Source organism: Parambassis ranga, chromosome 24, assembly GCF_900634625.1.
Source record: "Parambassis ranga chromosome 24, fParRan2.1, whole genome shotgun sequence".
NCBI classification, from domain to species: Eukaryota; Metazoa; Chordata; class Actinopteri; family Ambassidae; genus Parambassis; species Parambassis ranga.
The window spans coordinates 8,370,056-8,390,429 of record NC_041043.1 but is presented as its reverse complement, the minus strand read 5'-3'; the positions used below and the strand labels follow the sequence as shown (position 1 = coordinate 8,390,429).

The 20,374-nt window shown below is 42.9% G+C and overlaps 2 protein-coding genes across 3 annotated transcripts; one reads left to right on the top strand and one right to left on the bottom strand.

The window, feature by feature from the left end:
* Positions 1 to 186: 186 nt before the first annotated feature.
* On the top strand, positions 187 to 4,531 carry wdcp (WD repeat and coiled coil containing). 2 transcript variants are annotated; one of them, XM_028397389.1, is made up of 4 exons: positions 187 to 310; positions 973 to 2,897; positions 3,040 to 3,160; positions 3,814 to 4,531. In XM_028397389.1, the coding sequence occupies exons 2-4, from the start codon at positions 978 to 980 to the stop codon at positions 4,005 to 4,007; spliced, it is 2,235 nt and encodes a 744-aa protein (XP_028253190.1). In that variant the 5' UTR covers positions 187 to 310; positions 973 to 977; the 3' UTR covers positions 4,008 to 4,531. The 2 variants fall into 2 exon arrangements, with proteins under 2 accessions (XP_028253190.1, XP_028253191.1); XM_028397390.1 differs by having other exon boundaries at positions 198 to 310; positions 977 to 2,897.
* Positions 4,532 to 4,803: 272 nt separating this feature from the next.
* Positions 4,804 to 19,243, bottom strand: mfsd2b (MFSD2 lysolipid transporter B, sphingolipid). Its single transcript, XM_028397277.1, has 15 exons — positions 19,147 to 19,243; positions 18,334 to 18,701; positions 14,846 to 14,971; positions 14,626 to 14,750; positions 11,202 to 11,325; positions 9,350 to 9,428; positions 9,033 to 9,214; positions 7,646 to 7,736; positions 7,137 to 7,258; positions 6,582 to 6,665; positions 6,416 to 6,499; positions 6,168 to 6,277; positions 5,354 to 5,497; positions 5,069 to 5,245; positions 4,804 to 4,977 (listed from the first exon to the last, which is right to left on the bottom strand). Exons 2-15 carry the CDS (start codon positions 18,679 to 18,681, stop codon positions 4,929 to 4,931), a joined length of 1,845 nt encoding a protein of 614 aa, XP_028253078.1. The 5' UTR covers positions 18,682 to 18,701; positions 19,147 to 19,243; the 3' UTR covers positions 4,804 to 4,928.
* Between the last annotated feature and the right edge of the window lie 1,131 nt (positions 19,244 to 20,374).

Here is a 20,374-nt window from a genome sequence, read left to right as displayed (position 1 = left end):
ATTGAATTCATCGATACTTTTTTCCAATGATTACTTTACAGGTTAATAATAATATTTATCACGGTAAATAATTAGTTCGTTTACCTCTAGCCTAAATGAAGCAAGCATAAAACGCAGAATTCTCGATTCGATTATACTTGAACAACATATCCCATAATGCAACTGGATGCTGGTGTCAGTTTTGCTTCCGGGTTATTCAGAAATGAACGCTGGAGACTCACTTTTACCGGCAAAACGTGAATTTCTAACACGTTAGCTCACTTCTAGTCTTTTAAACGGATTCGCCATAAGATCAGTTTCATAACATAAGGTACGCAAAGATTAACATTTAATATCTGCATCTTTTTTTCGTTAGCTTTCTATAACTAAAAGGATTCAGGTAGCCGCTGATTTCAGCTGAGTGAGAATGGTAAAAGTTATGTTTCACAGTTTATTATGAGTTCTCATTTAAGCTACGTTAACACCAAACTCCTCAAACAATGGGATGTTTTACTATGAACGCTGCATACATTTCCCATGTTATTTTGCACATGTATTTTTAAATCTATATCCGGTTTTATATTGTTTTCGACATCACATTTATTGAGGAAACCAAGTATTTTAAAAGGTAGCCAGCAGGTGTCAGCAATAGTTTCACCGATTATTTCACGTGATGAGACACTTCTCTTCAACACATTTTACAGTTTTATTAATACCCCGAGGTCCTAACAGGACTTAAGGTCATCAGGCGTAAGCAGCTATAGGTGTTCGTCACCACTCCCTCAGCTCAGGCAGGGAGGGATTAAAGCATGTACTTGGAAGGAGACACGAGAGAGGCTTTTGCTATTCTTAATCTGCATAGGTAGCAATAGATACTCTTGTTCAAGCTCCATTCAGAGTGGACACAGGACTCTGAAATCAATGTTGACATTTTGAGTAATACACACGTATATTTTTATTTTTTTCCTCTTTGTACACGCTTCTTCAAACCAGCCAGGATGGATCTTGGTAAGGCAAAGCTGCTTAGGACAGGACTCAACACTCTACACCAAGCCATCCACCCTGTGCATGGGATTGCATGGACAGACGGCAAGCAGGTCTGTCTGACGTCTCTCTACTTCATCAATGGCGAGGTGAAGTTTGGGGACACCAACGTTATTGGACAGTTTGAGCATGTTTTCGGTCTGTTCTGGGGCCCGCTGTGCTGCTCTGACTCTCCTGCCTTGCTGGCCGTTCAGCATAAGAAACACATAACGGTGTGGCAACTGCAGCTCAGTGCTCTGGAGCAGAACAAGCTGCTGTGCACACAGACCTGTGAGATGAGTGAGCCTTTCCCCTTGCTCTCCCAAGGCTGCGTCTGGCATCCTAAACTGGACATTTTAGCTGTGTTGACAAAGAGAGACACATCAGTGCTGTTTTCTGTCAGAGTGGACAACAGGAGGATCAAAGCAGACATTAAGGGTAGCGGACTCATCCACTGTGCTTGTTGGACTAAGGATGGCACGCGCCTAGTAGTGGCTATAGGCAGTGCTCTTCATTCTTACATCTGGAGTGACATTCAGAAGAGCCTGGTTGCCTGTTCATTCTGCCCCATCTTTGATGTGGGAGGCTACATCTGTGCCATTGAGGCAACGGGGGAGGCGCAGGTAGCGGTTGCTACAGAGCTTCCACTGGATAAAATATGTGGGTTAAATGCTGGCATAGCGTTTGACGTGCCAACAGAGACAGAGTCCTCACAAGGTCATGGATCACATGTGGTCATGTCTGATGACGACAGCCTTCTGGAGTCTAGGAGAAGATCATTTGAATCCGAGAGATCTTACATCCCCAGCTCAGGCCCTCTGGATCTAACCCACCTGTTAGCGAGGCATCGTCGCTCGGACCCCAGCCCCCTTATTCACTTGCGTCGCAGAGACACCATGACAGGCTCTGGCCAGGACTCCTCACACCTCATTCTGGTTACCTATGAGCGAAAGGTCACCACAACTCGCAAAGTCAGTATTCCAGGGATTTTGGTCCCAGACATTGTTGCTTTTGATCCTCGTGGCTCCACAGTTGCAGTAGCTTCTAACACCTGTAACATGGTTCTTGTGTACTGCATCACGGCCTCTGCAATGCCAAACATCCAGCAGATCTCTCTGCAGCAGAACGAGAGGCCCAAAGGAGTCTGCTTCCTCAATGACAAGATGCTGCTGTTGATGGTGGGCAGGCAGAAGTCCAACGACCCTGCTTTCCTCCCAGCTGCTAACACTGATAAATATATTCTTCGTCTCATAGCCAAAGAGTTGATCTATGATGGAGAGTCTCCTACTACACCATCCCCCTCTGCTCACAGCCACGAGTCCACACCTAATTTCTGCGCAGGGATTAGGAGGCACTCAGAGCACCTGTCAAAGGATGACAGGGAGCGCCCAGGGATAAAAGACTTGGTGTTGCCAGGAAGGGGAGCAGTTTCCTCACCAGGGAACAGGCGCAGGCTGGTGGAAGAGTTGAGGAGCAACGAGCCCAGCCCGGTCACCAGCTCTGTGGACTTCTCTGACCGAGGATCAGACCGAGCCACATCTAGTACCTCTTCCATCACAGTGGAGAATTTTGACATGGACCATGTCAACCGCATGGCAAACCTGGCAGTGGCCGGCCAGGCCAGCAGAGAATCCAGCCGGGCCAGCTCTCCTCGCTTTGAGCCATCAGACAAGCTCCACACAGAGCCGACTCTGCCTATGCCTGAAAAGACGTCCAGCCAAGCCAAGGAGCGTGCGCTGGAGCAGCTTGTTCATAATATGGAAAGGCTTTTTACACGATTTGCAGATGTGCAGCAGTGCCTGACAGAAATCAGAGATTGTACCCAGAACGGCAGGAAGGCCCTGACAGTCTACCCCAACGCTTGTGAACCCCCCTATGTCAATGTCACATGCCAGGTAATATTTTTCTCAATGCACTTGACAATACAGTCTGTAGCAGACTTGGCATAACCCTAGCAACTGAGGTGGTGATTCTGTTCTCCTTGTCCTGCTGCACTTAAACTAAGATGATTTCTTGTCATTTTTTGTACACATGCAGAAGCAGTTGTCAGAAAATGTGTTCATTGATGAGCGGAGGCCAGTGCTCCTGTGTGACGGGAAGCTGTGTCTGCGTGCCCTGCAAGACCTCTTTAACCTGACAATTGTGGAGATGATGTATGGTATGTGGAAAAAACTCTATAGACAATAGTGCATTTATAAACATGTCATGTTCTACATTGAATTACTTTTTATGTCCTTGCTGAGCTGCCTTTGTAAAAGCCTTCTGCGCCACATTACCTGGAAGATTAAATGTGTTGTGACAGAGGGTGTACAGGGTTAATTAATTAAACCTCTTTGAGGAAACTGCTTGTAGTCCGCTAAGCAAGGTCTTCCCCCTGCACATATTTTCAACAAGCTTGTGTGATAGGGCTTCCCCGCTGAGGTCAGCTGGAAGTCATCAGCGATTTATTTAGACTCATTGTATTTTCTCTTACTTGGCTGTTTTTTTTAACCATCTTTTCAACTGCACTTTGACATTTGACGATATCCATTGTACGTTCTTAACCTCGTATGTTCTTGTATTGTTCTTTTGTTAGCATGCCTAAGCTATAATTGGAAGTGATTAAAAGCCTAGATCAGATTACAAGGTTTTAAACAAAAGCAGCTTACTACCATTTAATGTCCATAAGGTTTTGTTGCTGTTGTAGCGATGACTGGCTGCCCTAAACTGACACACATCAGCAGTATATAAGCTTTAACAATCCTCGGTGTGGTATAGTTTGCTCTATAGTAAACCCTTCTCAGCCACTGGTCTCCTGTCTGTTTTCTACAGGACCCCTGTGGATTGTTCTCGTGGCTGATGCGGATGGCTTTGTGCCTCTGACTTTTAAGCCCAAAGAGGAGCTTACAGTGCGGAACGGGAAGCGAAAAAGCACCCTGCGGACTCCTGGGAGTCCAGACACTTCTTGTCCATCCAGTCCGGCTCCCAACCAAAATCCAAACACAACCCCAGAGGCCTACACATAACGGAAATCCAAACAACCATAACAACACACACATACACTCCTGGATGTATGGACTCATAAAGTTGTATCCCATCTGGAAATCCATTTTGGATTTGAATATGCTATGCAGAAGGAAGGCAGTTTATATTTGTTTTGGAAAAACTGTGATTTTAAAAAGGGCTTCCCGTCCTATTTATACATTGCTGCTATGAAATGAAAGCTTTACCTAAATGAAATTGGAGTAATAATCTTCTCATGTATATGTTTTAACAAAATGTAATCAAGTTGTTGTACTTTTTGCCTGGTAGCACAACAGCAACAGTGTTTTTAGTGATGTTTAAAACATGTTCTGATGTCCTGGTATAAGAACAAATAGAGGCTTATGTGCGGTGTTAATATTTTAATTTGTGTTTGTTCTGAAATTCATATTTTACTCCTGAAATACACTTTCCTCTTCCACACCTGCAATGTCAATAACACAACTAACCACAAGAGGGGGCAACACTCAAGGGAATCCTTACTCTCTCTTGGTCAAACTCTGTTGTTACCATGCATCTTTCTTTACATTAAAGTTGCCTAACTAGTGCTGCTTTCTGTGGTTTACATTCAGCAAAGAAACACCCACAGGTTTATTCTGCCTACCAACCAACCTCTACAACATTTATTCATTTCATATCATTCATTTTTATAGTCTTATATCATAAATAAATAACAGTGTTGTAGAGCTAGACACAGCAAATAATGATTTACATTCATTTATATAAATTAGGTAATATATATATATATTTATATATTCAAGATGACTATACAGTACATGTGAAAAATGAAACAAAAAATGTTTACATTAAAACAATTTATCAGTGTAATATACACTAATGAAAAACCTTCCAGCTGCAATACTGGAATCCGTGGCTTTGTGAATTCGCTGAATTTGAGATCCAGGTCACACGTTACTCAAATCTTCCATGGTCCTGGAGCCAATGCTTTGTTTCCTGCGAGAGACATCGATACTTTACTGAACCGTTTCATTTTCTGCTATGGCAAACTGAGCTTAATGTGTAAAGTCAGACGTTTTCTACACACCGTAGCTCCTCCAGGCAGACTTTATTCCTAAGCCGTACATCTTCACTGATGGGATAGAGGAGCAGGATCATTAACCCTGTGACAATGAAGGCCACTGGGGCGGCACCAATCAGCAGCTTCAGGGTGTACACCACAGGAGCAGGCTGCTTGCAGGCTCCGGTGTCATATCCCGCAAATCTAGACACATACAAAGACTATCTTTAAACAGAGCCTCCGGTTATGTTATATCGTCATGACGGTGCAGACTGAATTGATTGTGCATGTGTGATGGTAATGCAGGCTTACTCTAAGCAGAGGGTGGACACTCCCAGGGAAATGCCGGCAGCGAATTTGGTGAAGAAGACGTAGAACGAGTAGAAGATGGCTTCATGGCCTTTACAGTAGGGATTGGCCAGTCTGAAGTCGTCCACCACATCTGGCAACATAGACCTGGATTGCAAACACACACACACACATGTGCAAAGCTGCCGTGAGTCTGTGCGATTTGATCTTGTGAGCACATGTTCTTTGTCTTCCATGTTCAACATCATCTTACACAACTAGTCAAGATGCTCAAACCTAATGATGTGAGGTCTACTTTTAGAGATAGACTGGTGGGCGAAAATTACAGGGCTAATAACACGATTAGATGATGAGCAGCGGGCGGCACCACCGGCTTTGGCCTGAAGACAGGATAAACAATCAGCCCCAAAATAAACAGGACCCCTCGAGAGGCTGTAATTTGGGGTTAAAGGGAGGGGATGAGAGATGAGTGAGGAGCGGTGATGGCCATAGAAACGACTGGAAAACAGATGCAGAGATACCTCTGCTGTTGCCGGAGCTCTGTGATGGTATAGCAGACTTATAGTAGAGACCACCTCTGAATCTTAAATATGACATCATTTTTATGAGCAGGGTGAATGGACAGAGCCCTCTCGGTCACCCCTTGGGATTTTGCATCAAATCAAAGGGAATCAAAATAGATATTTAGCAAGGCTGCATGTAGGTAAACAATGTAAGAGACCTTTCCTGAAGGTAGCTCCAAGGTTTATAGTTAGAATGACCTGCCTCTATGCTCATGTGTCAACCTAAATGTTTAAATTGTATTCAGAAATCTTACCATGGCATCAAGAGTGACGCAGCCACGCTTAATCCAGAGGACACAGCGACCACATAAGCCACCACCACGTTCGGTATGAACACCAGCATCAGGGTGAAGGGCATGATCCACTGGAGGAGACAAACACAGAGGTAAAAAGTCTAATGTGAGAAGGAGTTCACACTTCCTCAGTCTCCCACAAGGTGGCACAAACATCAAAGTTTAATAGTCAGCATTAAAAGCTACTAAAATACCAACAGCACACTCACTGTGATGCCGCAAAAAGCTGCTGTCTTCTTCCCAAATCTTTCCAGAAACCATTGCCAGAGTGGAATGCTTATCACTGCAGAAACCTGGAGAAATGGATAATGTGTAAACACATGTAATGTAAACAAAGCTGTTTAGCATTACCTATGTGGTATAAGCAGTACTCACCAGAATGGTCAGCACGATGTTCTGGAAATGATCCCTCAGGTCGGCGGCATAAGTGCAGAAGAGGACAAAGTTGCTCTGTACCAGCTGCAGAAATCAGAGATCAAACATTCAGATACTCTCTTGTCTCCTCAGCACTGTTGCTGGGCACTCAAGCTCGCAGCGCTGAGTGCCAAATGAAGTGACTGGAGAAGCTGCTGATGGTGTTTTCCTGTGATTTATTCCCACTTCAGGGCTCAAATGGATGACAACTGACACCTCCACTGAGATGAGAGTGTGACAATATACAGAAACAGATCTGATCCCAGACTTGGGAAAAGTCTGCAATGATTTAAACAGCCAAAAAAAAAATGGTGGTGTCAAAACTGTAGCATCAGTGACAGCAAGTACAACACGCTGTGCTGCTCTGGAGTCTTACCTAAGAACACACAAGCTTTCAGCTGGTACTCTTCTACACTGATCAAATCAACATTGAGCACCAGCACTGTCAGGATCCATGCTTCATTTACTGTAACAGCGGGTGTCATGTCTGAAAAGTGCTTTATAAATAACATTTACCTGAATGGCAACAGTGATGAAGAGGAATGCAGCGGTTAGAGTGAGGTATGGACCGTGTCTCATCACCAGGACGAAGGCCTGAAGGAAGGGGACCTGTTTCTCTGTTTTTGGGGCATATGGATCTGCAACAGGAATAAGAATATGCAGCATATCAAATAACATGCGGTAAGGGAAAAGGCCATAGATTTGCTCACTGACACTACTGGAACAACCCCTGCATTGCAGTAGATACTCTTTGCCCCAGTTTCAGAGAATAACAGGAAGATTCCCACAATTTAATGTATGACATTTATATATTTGGCTATATATCCCCATTACATAGCCTATTTGCTTTGTTGGTAAGCTTCATTATGTTTTAGAGCTTCTCCATACAGGGCTGTATGGAGCCTCACAGTGGCCACCTAAGGAACTGCAGGAACTTATTTTTTTTAAGTCCTGGACGCCTTAAAAAAACAAAAACAACTTTTAGCATCATTTAAGATGATCGAGTCATACAGAAGAAGTCTCACCGTCTCTCTCTTTGACTCCAAGGAACATCACGACGGTGCAGATGATAAATACTCCTCCTATAACACCAGCAGCGATCATGTACACCTCCTTCTGCAGAGACAGAGAACACAGTCTACATGTATCCATCCCTTCTCACAGAGGCAGCACAATCTGCTCTATTCTGAGGCTTTCTGCAATCTTTAATTCATAATGTTCTCAAATGCCATAAAAATTTAAGAGCTTCATTTCAGCATGCTATACATCCGTTTTGGAAACAAATTGCCACAGTAGGTGTCCGTTTATCTCCTCAGATGCTCTTTTTTCTACCACACATCAGAGAATGATTTATTGCCTGTGAATTTCCGTTTTAGTTAGAGCTGCTGAACCTGCTGAGCCCGTTTAACTGTACAAATACACGCATAAACAGGAAGAAACCTCAAGTGTGTGTGTCTGTATCCAAAAATACAGCCTTAACCATTTAACATCCTACCTCGACAGGAACTGCTCAGCCTTAAACAACTTGTGTTTGTTTGCTATTTTTCCATGTGGCTCAGCCCAGCGGTTCATTATTATTTATGCACATCAAACACTCCCTGTTTCCGAGGGCAGACTGAATTTGCCCAGACGGTGTGCCACTGTCACCAGCAACCGCAGAGGAATTTAGCGGGTGGCTGCAGAGGGTTTGGCTTGGTGAGTGGGTTGCCCTGATAGGGTTCACCCAAAATCCATTGGAAAAGAACCATTTGAAGCCCAAATAGCTGCGGTGCAACCAAAATCCAATGCAGGAAAGTTTGGACTTTGGGCTTGTTTCATCTTGACAGCAGTAGCAGGCCAGTTTATTCACAGCTTTGCAAACTGAAATGTGGACATGAATGTATCCTATCATGCTCCAACTTTAAACTAAGCTGCAGCCGCCTACACTAATATTTCCAGCACGTTGAATCAGGGGTGCCTTCAAATGTTCTGAGATATAAATAGGCCTAATGACTTGCAGACTGTGGAGACCCCTCAATGCAATAAGGGGCCACATTTGGAGACTGATCCAAGGGAGGGACATCCCCCCCGCCCCCTTTGTGGTTATGTGTGGGGAGCTCGCTCAGGATGCTGGGTTCAGATATCAAACAGCGATGTCTCCTTTCAATCCCATGGGTTACGTGGGTTAAAAACATGAAACCATTTTGAGTGTCAGAACAGCAGGAAAATACCGAGCCAATTTCCAACAATCCTCCTTTTCATTTTTTTTTTACAGCCTGTGATATTTTGTGAAAGTAAACCACCTTGAGTAAACACACCTCAGCTCCGAGTTGAGCGAGAACACTGATGACACTTCCAAGTTATTTTTCAAACAAACTCTTTGGCCTACTTTTAGCACACCTGGGCTCCTGGCTTGGCACGGTTGACACTTACAGCATGTGACAGGTAGTCCTGGGAGCGTACCAGGCTCTTCACAATTTCTGCCCCACTGCTGTTGCCAAGGTAACCGGCAGACATGTTGTGAGTAGGGCAGTGCTTCAGAGTGTGAGCGCTGGCCACAATCTGGCCCTGGATGGCGGCGCCCACGAGTGTCCCCAGGATCTCCATTGTCATTCCTGTCATCATATAGGCAAACATCCAGCTCTCAGTCCCAATGCTTCACTCTTAATCTGAACCAAATACAATCTTGTGGCAAACATTAATTCAGCATCGCAAAATGAAATAAGTTTTATCATATGTATAAAACTTACGGTAGGCAGTGGCTGAGTCTCTTTCCTTCTGGTCTGTGCTCAGGAACATAGTAAGGGCAGAATAAGGCACGTGGAAACACTGCAGGGGAGCAAAAAAAAAGACAAGACATGAATATGTGTGTAGCAGTCAAATGTTGGAATCTGTGGTCATAAGGAAGGAACTGTTATTTTTATTGAAGCTAGTGGCTTCTTTTAGGGATGGCAATGATAATGGAGTTGGGTTCTTTTTTGAGATTTGCTTTTATGCCTACATAGTAATCAAAAGATGAATGTAATGATATTATAATAAAGTAAATAACTCCTTGGTTCTAAATGTGTGTTGCTATGCGTGTGTGTACATAAGTACACGAGAGTTTTTTCTAATATATTGTATTTATTGTCATTGTCACACACGGATATATGCTGCTACTACAACCTAATTTCCCTATGGGGATCAATAAAGTAAATCTTAATCTTAACAGGTATGAACTTGTTAGCATTGTCAACCTGATGTTCCAGCTCATGGTACCTCTTTTGTATGGAGGCCAAAAACCGCCAAAAATGTTATGTTCGTTTCCAGTTTATATGGAACACAATGGTGGTTATTTGTATGCTTTAATACATTAAATAACACTGCACAGCTGAATGCTTTGCAAGAATATGTTTTTAACATTTATCATAATTTGACTTTGTGGGTGTGATGACCATACGAAGAAATCATTCACTAGTTTGGCAGTTTATTGCCTCATTATTTGAAGTTAGATATAACATGCCTACAATAAAATATATATAAAAAGGAAATGCATATCAGCTCTCCTTGAAGTCCGCCCTCATACTGGCATTGCTGTGAACTGGAATCAAACAGGACCACCCCTGATGCCTTTTATCTGTTCCAGAGTAAATGCGGATGCAAAATACACACAGTATATATATCAAAAGCAATCTCTGCAGTTTCCATGTTGGCCAGCCTCAGATCTGTTTTCTCCTTCCTCACCACCTCTCCCAGAGAATAGGCGAGCAAACCAAGTCCTGCTTCACTTTGTAATTTACACAAGGGCTCAGTCAGCACTGTGGCCAAATGAGCATGCACAGCCACAACGAAAATAAATGCGGCCGGGATTTGCTCCTATACAGCAGCATGTCATTTATGGGGCTTTTACTGGATGCAAACATTTATAGAATCAGACCTGCTGTTCAATCCATATGGAAGCTAGAACAGATTAATTTGATGGAAACCCATTATTAGTTGATTGCCTAAACAGATGATGTTTTGCTATTCTAACCTCTGTTTACAGGCTGTGACTCTCTGAATGATAAAGCAGCTCATTTCCCAGCAAACTTCACACAAACACACAAGCCGGAGACAATGAAGGGCGGCTAAAAGTGGCAACCAGCATTTACCCAGCAAGAGGTTTCTGGCAGGACTGACTGTATACTTATCAAGTAGTTAGAATGACATGCAGTTACAGCTCGCCACAGTGTGGCTGCAGCGGTCTACATGCTCTGTAGCACATGTTATATGGGTTCCCCCAGAGCTGAGACAGTAACAACAAAAGGCAACCTAAATAACTACACTTCCCCCGGTGAGGTATCGAGACGCTCCAGGCTCTAATCTGCCGCTCATCCTACAAATCAAAGCGTAAATCCTACCAGAAGCTGTCAGAGCCTGGCGTGAGATGACTGCAATCATCTCTGCTTTGTTATTCGTAATGTTTGCTGACTTTTATCATATGTCATGTGTAGACTGCGAGCTGCATCAGTCAAACCTTTTATCTACCTGTACTGCAATGTGAAGTCCTGCTGAGTTGTCTGAAGGCATCACAAACGTTTCTCACAAATTTTTGACGCATTTTGAACAAGCATGTGTACTTACAGTGATGAGTGTTTGGTAGAGGCAGTAGAAGCCCAGGTACCAAATGAACCGGCCGCTGCTGAAAGGAGGAACGAACCAGAGGTAGAAATACGACACCACCAGGAAGGGAGTGCAACCAACCATCCTGGAAATAAAGATACATCAGATAAAACGTGCAGTAAATGAATGCGAATATCAAAAATAATCAAAAAGTTTAGAAATGTGGCTTTTGAACCAATCCCAGTAAGAACAGCTATGTGCGTTATGTAATTTCCATAACTGGACTGAAAATCTGGCCATATTCCTGGCAGATTACAATGAGGTTAAGCTGACTGCTAAATGATTGTGTTGCTGTGAGTATGACAGGAATCTGGAGGGGATGGTCAGTCACAATACTGCAAAGCCACACACTGACAGATACACTCATATGAATATGTATCGCACACTCAAGCAAACACAACATGAAGCAATTCCGCTGTGTGTGCTTTTCTCTGAACTTGAGAGTGATACAGTTTGTGGCCCATGCATAATTCATAAGTAAACAACTGGTGTGTATCATTATGGTCACCCAGCTGTGTGTTTTAAAAAAGAAGAGAAAGATTATGGGACAACATATCATTCAACCTCCGCCTAAACAAAAAGCCACATTCTCATGTTTTTTTAGAGAATGCAATAACATCTATGGGTTAAATTTAAAAAAAAAGAAGGGACTGATGGAATTTAGGGGGCCCTGACCTTTGACCTGCCCAACACCATGATAGAGAAAGAGGCAGAAAAAGGTAGAGAGAGGCCTGTTACAGTCATTTCTGGCATCATCCAGCCCAGCCACCTCTCTCTCCTCTTGATTGTTTGCTTAAACAAAGGCAGCTTGACAACGCTGGTGCTGCAGTATTGACCGCTTGCTCATGGGAGTATTGAAAGGCCACTGAATGGGACAGTTAGAATGTTCCTGCAAGATGACTGTGTTCAGAAATAGGCAACAAAGGCACCATGCAAAAACACACACACTTCCTCACACATTACGCATGCTACACCTGTCCCAATAATTTGCAGAGTCTTAATTAAAGCTGATAAGAAGTAGGCACTTACAATCTGCCTCTCACTGACTTGTCAGGATGTTAATTAGAGGATGTGCAACAGAGCAGAATGGATTTAGAATAGGCTCTGTAGGTGAGAAAGTGTTTTCTAGGTTGATTTTTAAGCTTCGTCATGCAAACTAACTGTGGTTAAACTAGTACCAAAAAACAATCTCTATGCTATGCTATGTTAGCTTCCCTTCTCTATTCATGCACATGCAGCTTTTGCTTCAGGAGCACAGTAGTTGTGGTTGAGCAGCAACAGAAGCCCATGAGGAGGTGTCACAACCTGCTGTTCCTCCCTCTAGCACTCTACATCTTTGCCTGTTTTTGGATTAACCATGAGTTTAAGTGGACTCAGACACTTTGAAATCCCCAGAACAAGCGGCATGACATGAAGCCCATGTGGAAGTGGTAAAAATTGCAGTTTACCCTGCAGCCTCTAGGTGCTGGCTCAAAAAGCGAGTCAATCCCCGAGGTTATCCTCATGTTAAAAAAGCCAACCTCACAGGCAAATTAACCTACATTAAGCACAATGCTTTTATGGCTTAACTGTGGGCAGGTCAGTCTGAGAGAGACCTTCTAAATATGATGTTTCCTCTCAGACCTTCCATTCAACAGTCTGATAGCTGTTATATGTAATCAGATGTAATAAATCTAACTGTGGTGCTTGGCGATTAAACTAGTGGTTTGTAGCATTTGGGCAGTGAGGTTCTTGCTGCATCCATTTGGTACAATCACAAATAACAAACATGGCAGCACCCAAGGGAGCATTTTGGGCCAAAGACTCCATCCTGAAGACCCTGAGGCCAAAGATACACATCACCTAATGTCTGGCTGTGGATGTGTCAGCCAGAGGGAGAAAAGCACTTCCTGATGAGGGGAGTTTCCAAGTGGAGTAAAAACTTTGAGAATACTACACATTCACATGGTCACATACACACACAAAAGAACACACAAACACCTACAGCTTCCCGGGAGTAATCAAAGCTGATTTAACACCAGCATCTGTCTGCCTCTGAGCGCGGCTGGCTGGCCACACTGGACTTGGTCCCCCTCCAGCTCTGTCAGCTTGTGTGTAATCTATGGTTTATAATGGAGTAGGCATTAGATACTGCCTGTGTAATTACAGTAAGTGTCACGCTAGCGTGTTCAAAAAACATACACACACACACACTTTGCTTCTCATAAAATAGTGATTAAATGAAACTGTGGCAAAAGCATTGGAATAATCCAAATTTAGAGAGGAGCAAAGTCAACAAAAGCCAGCAGAGGTAAGATGTTGGGTGTTACATAAACATAATAAATTGTAACTGAGTGGCATGGAAGCAGATTATTTATGAAGGAATGCAGATGAACTTTTTTGTCTTTTGTTGTCTGGCATCAAAAGACAGCTCGAGCCCTTGAAGTATACTGTATGCATAGCTAATCAGAGAGAGTGTCGGGAACAACAAATTAAAGCCTGATGGCTGTTTATGTAGCCCAATCCTCAGGTGAGAAACCAAGCCCTCAGAATCATATCATAGACACCCAAAACTGGAGCAAATAGATTGTTTTTGTTGACATTTCCACACAAACATTAGCATTTTGTGGCGACCATAATTATGTCTGAGAGCGTGGGAGCAAACCAAAACATGTTTCATAATCCATCAACAAATTACAGTGTTTTACGTAAGCTTAGATTCACGCCACAGCAGCGCTTTCACATGTGTACGCAGACAAGAATGAAAATATATTTTGTTTTCATTGCGACTTTTGAGTAGAAATAAGCAAACTTAAAATATTTTTAATAATAAAATTTAAATTTAAAAATATTTAAAGACTGCTTGGTGAATGCCTCTACCTGTGCAATTATTGTGTTTTTGTGATGTTTTTTGAACTTTTGTGCTCAGTTCCTATTACTCAGTTCTTTAAAATGAGAATACATGCACTTTGTCACCTGCACCACAACATCTGGCCCTATAAACACCATTATGTAAGTATTTTTTCATGGTATTTTACAGTTGATAAAATGCTTTAAAAAATGTTGATGACTCATCCCACACTGTGGTGTGTATATTGATTATTAATGAACTCCTTTCCTAAACTGTGTGTCCCTGACAGCATTTTACCAACATAGCTGATGCTGGATTGTGGGCGGAGCCTGCTCACGCCATATCAGGACATGACAACATACTGGAATTTTTAGGGAGTGGCCATCATTGCTTCCTGCTATAGCCCTCATTTCATGTAAACTCTAAAAAATGTACAGTCATTACAGAAATCCCATCAGATTATGATTGATAAAGTGGTTCTGTTAATCCCAGTGTGCAAAAACATGAAAAGAAACATTGGATTTTTCTTTATAGTGTGTGAGTAGGGGGGCTCACCAAGGCATGAGTCTGCCAATCTTGGTCCATCTGCTCTTTGTAATGAAAAAACCAACGATGGGGTCGGTCACGGCGCCCCAGGCTTTACCAATGAACAGCACCATGGAGGCCTGGAAGGCATTGATCTGCAGAGGGGAACAGGAGATAGATTGGAACTCAAAGTGACTCACAGGCACAGGGCTCCTACATTCTTTCTCTTTGTGCCAAACAACACATTTACCTGAGCAATGTCAAGCAGGTAGATCTGCAGGAAGAAGGCTGTGGCGCTGGCAGCCACTTCCTTGGGCGCGCCGCCAATGGCGAAACACAGTTTACTGCATAACGACAGCTTCTGGCTCAAGTCGGTCTGTGACGACAAAGAAAGAAAAGGAGTCAAAAAAAGTGTCATTTTGTTAGCCAATCAGCTTGGAAGATTCACTGTTACTAAGAGATACCACTTCAGGTCTTCCCAGACACACCTACACGAATCAAGGTGTGTCCCATTAAAACAGATGCGTGACTCACAAATAGTGAATCCTTTACTCATTCATATCTAAATCCCCTTAAAAGTCTCTTTCAGGTGTTCCAAAAATATCTCCATGTCACAATGAATCAGTGTAAAGACAAAATACCTCAAGTTGTCTTCGCGTTGATGTATGCGCACATCTGTTTTTTCATGATTGCACTCCCTAGCTACAACCATAAATCATCAGATCTATCGTTCATTCATAAGTGTGTGTCTGTGTGTATTTAAAAAAGAGGATCAGACCCCCTGCCAGCTGTTAGCATTGTGGTCTATCTGTGCAGACAGTGAGGCCCACAGAGGAGCCTGAGAAACCCACCGAGTCATCATCGGCAGTTTTCTTCCCTGCTAAAACCATCAGGCACGAGACCCTGCAAGTGTGTGTGTGTGAGTGTGTGTGTGAGAGCTTTCATCTTCATACATGAATAAGACACCACAGTCTAGGGAGCCCAATATTTACAGCTGTCTCAGAGGCTGTGTGCAGACACATATCACCCTTTGCCTTTTCCTCCTTCGCAGTAACCTTTGGTGTCAGACACAGACGCACACATACAAAACAGCATCGCTCCATCCAATCCAGAGGCCAGGAGAGGCCCCGGCAGCTACTCCCACCTCAGAGCTTATGAAAGAAGGAAATCACCAAAGTAACCACAGCCACGACCACCGCACTGTTATTATCCGGCTCACGTTTTCTCTTCCTCCTTTTTTTCGCCCCATCAAAACATGGATGGTATGGAGAACGACAATTACCAGGAGGGAGGTGTGTAATTATTCAATCGCAAGACAAGCGGGTCAGAGGTATAAGTAAAGGCTGCAGAGCGGCCCCGGCTTCAAAACTCTCTCTTCTTCCACTCTCACTGCAATTACCCCTAATTGAAGAGAAAAAAAATCAAAGTCTTTGGTGTCTGGAGAATGCTGCTTAACTGATGATGTGCAAAAAAATACTCTCTCACTCCATCTAAACACTTTTTCTTTCCCTCCAAAATCAGACAATCTTTCATTACTGAGTTTTTATCATCAAAGAGGATAAACAGGATATCCTTTCTGCTGTTGTCTGAACACACAAACAAAACCACACACTCCAACTCACACAGTATATACACACACTGGCTCTGAATAAACCAGAGCATCTGCAGAGTTCAGACCGTCAACGGGCGAGGGACAAGGACAGATAGGACTAATCTCTAAAGTTAATGAATCCTTAACCATTAAAGGCAAAACAATTTAAATCGGGGCTGAGGATAATTAAAGAAGAAGAAAAAAAAGCCAACTAAGCTATAAATAAAAATGCATATAGTCAATGTTTGCATGCGAATGTTAAGCCGGTAAAATGGATCTATAGAGCAGTTTAAATGTGGATCCTGTGAAGGGCTTTCTGGGTCAACAACAGAAGCTCTGCGCCCTCAGTTCAGATTATGGATTATGAGTGTGAAATGAAAAGTTGATTATGTCAGCAAAATGTAAAATGCCAACAGTAGCGTAGTGAGACTGCTGCAGAGAAATCACTGTTCCTTCTCTTTTTTAAAAAAAACATTCTGCATGTGTATGGATGTCACCACTCTATGTGGAATTTACTGTGACAGCTTACCTACTAATACTGACTATGGATTTATGAATTTGTCCTGTCAACATAGATAATAGATACAAACACTCGCTTTCATCCATTATGTCCCATTCAATCATACTAAGCCATGTCTCAGGCATTAAAAAAATCCTTGAAAGAAATGCAATGCAAGTCTTCACTGACTTAAGATTTAATATAAATGTATGCATTCTGACTACAGGCAGCCTAACATTGATAGAGTTCCAGCAATAAAAACATGGCACTTATTTTGTTTATAAATCAGAGGCAGCTTATAAATCAGTTTTCATCTCTTCAGTGGATGGATCACCTTCTGGCAACAGTCACTCATTAAAATATTGCTTAAATAAAAAAAATTGATTAAAGAAACTAGGTTACCAGTTTGCCTATAAACATAAAATATGAGTATCATATAAATACTTATATAGTGTGATCAGTAAGCATCCCTTTGTCATAATAAGCAGCAGTAATGCACCTATATAATATAACAGACACCTCAGTCTATAGGAGAGGCTGATCAACAAAAGGGGGAAGTATCACTAACCTGTTCACCTAACTTCACCTTTACCATCTTACAGATTATTCCATCCCAGAGGGAGTAATTTGTCAGCCCTGAGATGTGAGATGTTACATTAATGTCTGAGTTGTGATCTTCTCTGTCTGATCAGCTGATACAGTGCTGAGTGATAGGACTATGTTTTGCTACACTTATCTCTATGAGAATTTAGACATTTATCTATTTCAGCTTACTTAAGATAAATTATTGGTTACAGTGTGTGCATCAGTAAAGTTCAGGCATCTTTAGGCGGTCCACCCTGATTTATTCAGTGAAGATTTCAGGTGCCCTAAGTGAACCAAGACGTGCTGCATATTTGATAGATGTGAAACGCCTGCAGAACTGGTTAGATCGTGTGATGTAATGCTGTTTCACAGATACTCTGAGCTAATGCAGCAGGTGACTGTCTCCCTATGACATTATGACAGCATTTAAAATGGATGTCTGCTAAAGTTGAACCTTTATAAAGGGACAATACACCGTAAGAAGAGTTAGCTGTCTACCTTTCATTTCCTTGACTCAACAGCCTGTGGGCCATTCGCTCGTGAGGAGGAACAATCTGAGCATGCAGCTCACAAATATAAACACATACTCACACAGAAGAGGTTTAACATTCTGATCACATGACAGCTTCAGGACAAAAAAATGACATCCAATCTCCTCATCTGTGTAAGTTATCCCTGTCCTCAGTGTCGTCTTCTCTTTTTCTTTGTGAGTGTACTTTAACGTGTCTCCATCAGCAAAGTCCATAGAAAGCAGTCATCAAGCTGATTTACCCATAAATGGAAACAGCCTATCTTAAATGAAAACAATCAACTTCCTGACACTGAATCCACTATCGGGGGGGGATTACAGTCCACAGAGACACAATAGTTGTGATTAGTCACAAACAGATAAGCAACTACAGAGATAAGGCTTTCCATCTTTTTTTCCATCCAATCAAGTCACTCACAGTCAAACTGAGCTGCAAAAAGCACCAGATGGGATTATCAGAGAGTTTCGATGACATTTCACACATCCACCGCCCCAAAGAAGCTCTGAGAGGACTCTACAATCAGAAGATCTTACCTGCTGAGCAGTTTTAGGAAACAAAGGTTCACTGGGCTTGATGAGCCTCCCCGCAGAGCCCTGCGCTCCCTTCTCCCCTCTGGCCATGGCTGAGAGACTGTGTGTGAGGCGACAGCCGTACTTCTGAGTCTGTGTGTGCGAGGGAGCGTTGAAGTGAGTGTGACTGTGACTCCTGGTGTGAGCGAGAGCTCGAGGAGCCTGCTGCCACTGGGCGGTGTGTGTCAGAGGCTGAAACTGGATGTGACTCTGACTCCGGGTGTGCGTGCGGTGAGCCTGAGTGACAGCTCCACCAGAGGCAGGGAGCTCCTCCTGCTCCTCTGTGACAACTCTGCTCCTCTCTGTCGCCATTCACATGCTGCTGCTGCGCTCTGGAATGAGGCCAGGAAGGGAAGGGCAAAGTCAGACGCACATACAAAGACTCACCTGTACTCACTGAAACACACAAGCACAAGAATGCAGGCACACACACACACACACAAACATGTGTGAGCATAAAAGCTATAGTTCTTTGGGTGCATGCATAAAAACAACAATACAGCTGAATACATTTGTAGGTAAATATCACACAATACTCCTTTAAGCTTTCTGTATATATTAGGCATGGGTTTAATAATAAAATGATGATCAATTAAAGTACACTGTTTCTGGGTGCAATCCTCTGCTGGATATTGGAGCAAACATGGGGCGCAAACGCGAAGATGTCCCGTGCAAGACTCCATCCTCTTACTATCACTGTGAGTCCTTCCCTCTGTACACCTGATAAAAACACTGAAGCGTGCATAAACAAATGAGAAAACATGAATATCGTCTTACCCCGTATTGATGAAAGATCAGCCGGCGCTGACTGTTAAACAGCTTTACTTTGGTTCAGCGTGCTGATCTGCGAGTCAGTCAGTCCGTCAAGTCAGACTGGCACGATGAGAAGGAGACTGCGGAGGATGGAGACGGTCTGCGCGCGTCTCTCCGCTCCTGCTTTCAGCACGGTGACGGTGGGAGAGCTCTGCGCCCCGCAGCGGCCGTAGTGGTGAATGACCAAAACGCTCTGAACGTGTAGTTTATGTATGCGTGCGTGTGTGTGTGTGTACGTCTAAAAGGAGATTATGGCACGGCATGTTTTGACTCCAGCAATGTTGTTTTTGTATGAAGGCTTAATCATACTGGGATTAAATCTCATCTCAAAAACAAACCCTACTATAAAATTTTGTATAAGACACAACATTTACACCCGTCCTTCTAGCCTTGTTTGGAGAAAACCTTCATTAGTACAGTTTTACTATGATATAAGTGTGGAATGTGCACATTGCAGTCTGGTTTCATTTTACCTGAGAGAGAGCGAGTGTGTGTGTGTGTATGTGCATGAAACAGCATTTTCTTCCTCTTCCTTTTCTTGACAACTAGGCTCATCAGCCATCAGCATCATATTGTACACTGTGTATTTGCATTGCAACATATGCTGCCTGTAGCCTTCCAGTTAAAGCAATGTGTGCATGTGTTCCAGTTGGGGAATCTGTTTACACTCTCACATTCTAGGGACAAACTCCATCCATCCATCATCTATTGATCTGCTTTGTCCTGCAGTGCAGGGTCATGGGGGGCTGGAGCCTGGAACCACGGGTGAGAGGCGGGGTACACCCTGGACAGGTTGGGAATGCGGTGATTTGGCTTCCACCGTTAGCAATACAGCACCACATCATCTCCAAAACGCAAAAGTTGGCTATATCAATTATTTAACTTTAAATTTAATTGAACTTTTGGGGTTCAAAAGAAAAATGTGGCATTTTACATGTTGTTGAAATTTGAGAAACACATGCAGCCTTAACAAGTTGTGCCAAATGAAGATGATGATGACCTGAAGAGCAGATTGAATATCAGTTAATGTGATACTTTATTATTCACTTTGACTTTTACTGCAGGATTAATCAATTAGATACATATAATTATAGAAATAAATGTTTGTAAGTAAAACAGTTCCTAAGCTTGACTGTGTAAAGTGTTTTTGTCTGTCATGGAATGGATAAAAAGTCCACTAATATTATTTTTA

Bases quoted from the DNA above. Each gene is read 5' to 3' on its own strand.
- mfsd2b (XM_028397277.1), bottom strand. From the start codon at position 18,681: ATGGCGACAGAGAGGAGCAGAGTTGTCACAGAGGAGCAGGAGGAGCTC. The intron at 7,737-9,032 runs GTAAGTGTCAAC...CTGTCTCTGCAG, and splicing joins AGGACTACCTGTCACATGCT to AAGGAGGTGTACATGATCGC. The intron at 4,978-5,068 runs GTGTGTAGAAAA...TGTCTCTCGCAG, and splicing joins GTCTGCCTGGAGGAGCTACG to GAAACAAAGCATTGGCTCCA.
- wdcp (XM_028397389.1), top strand. From the start codon at position 978: ATGGATCTTGGTAAGGCAAAGCTGCTTAGGACAGGACTCAACACTCTA. The intron at 2,898-3,039 runs GTAATATTTTTC...GTACACATGCAG, and splicing joins ATGTCAATGTCACATGCCAG to AAGCAGTTGTCAGAAAATGT. The intron at 3,161-3,813 runs GTATGTGGAAAA...TGTTTTCTACAG, and splicing joins AATTGTGGAGATGATGTATG to GACCCCTGTGGATTGTTCTC.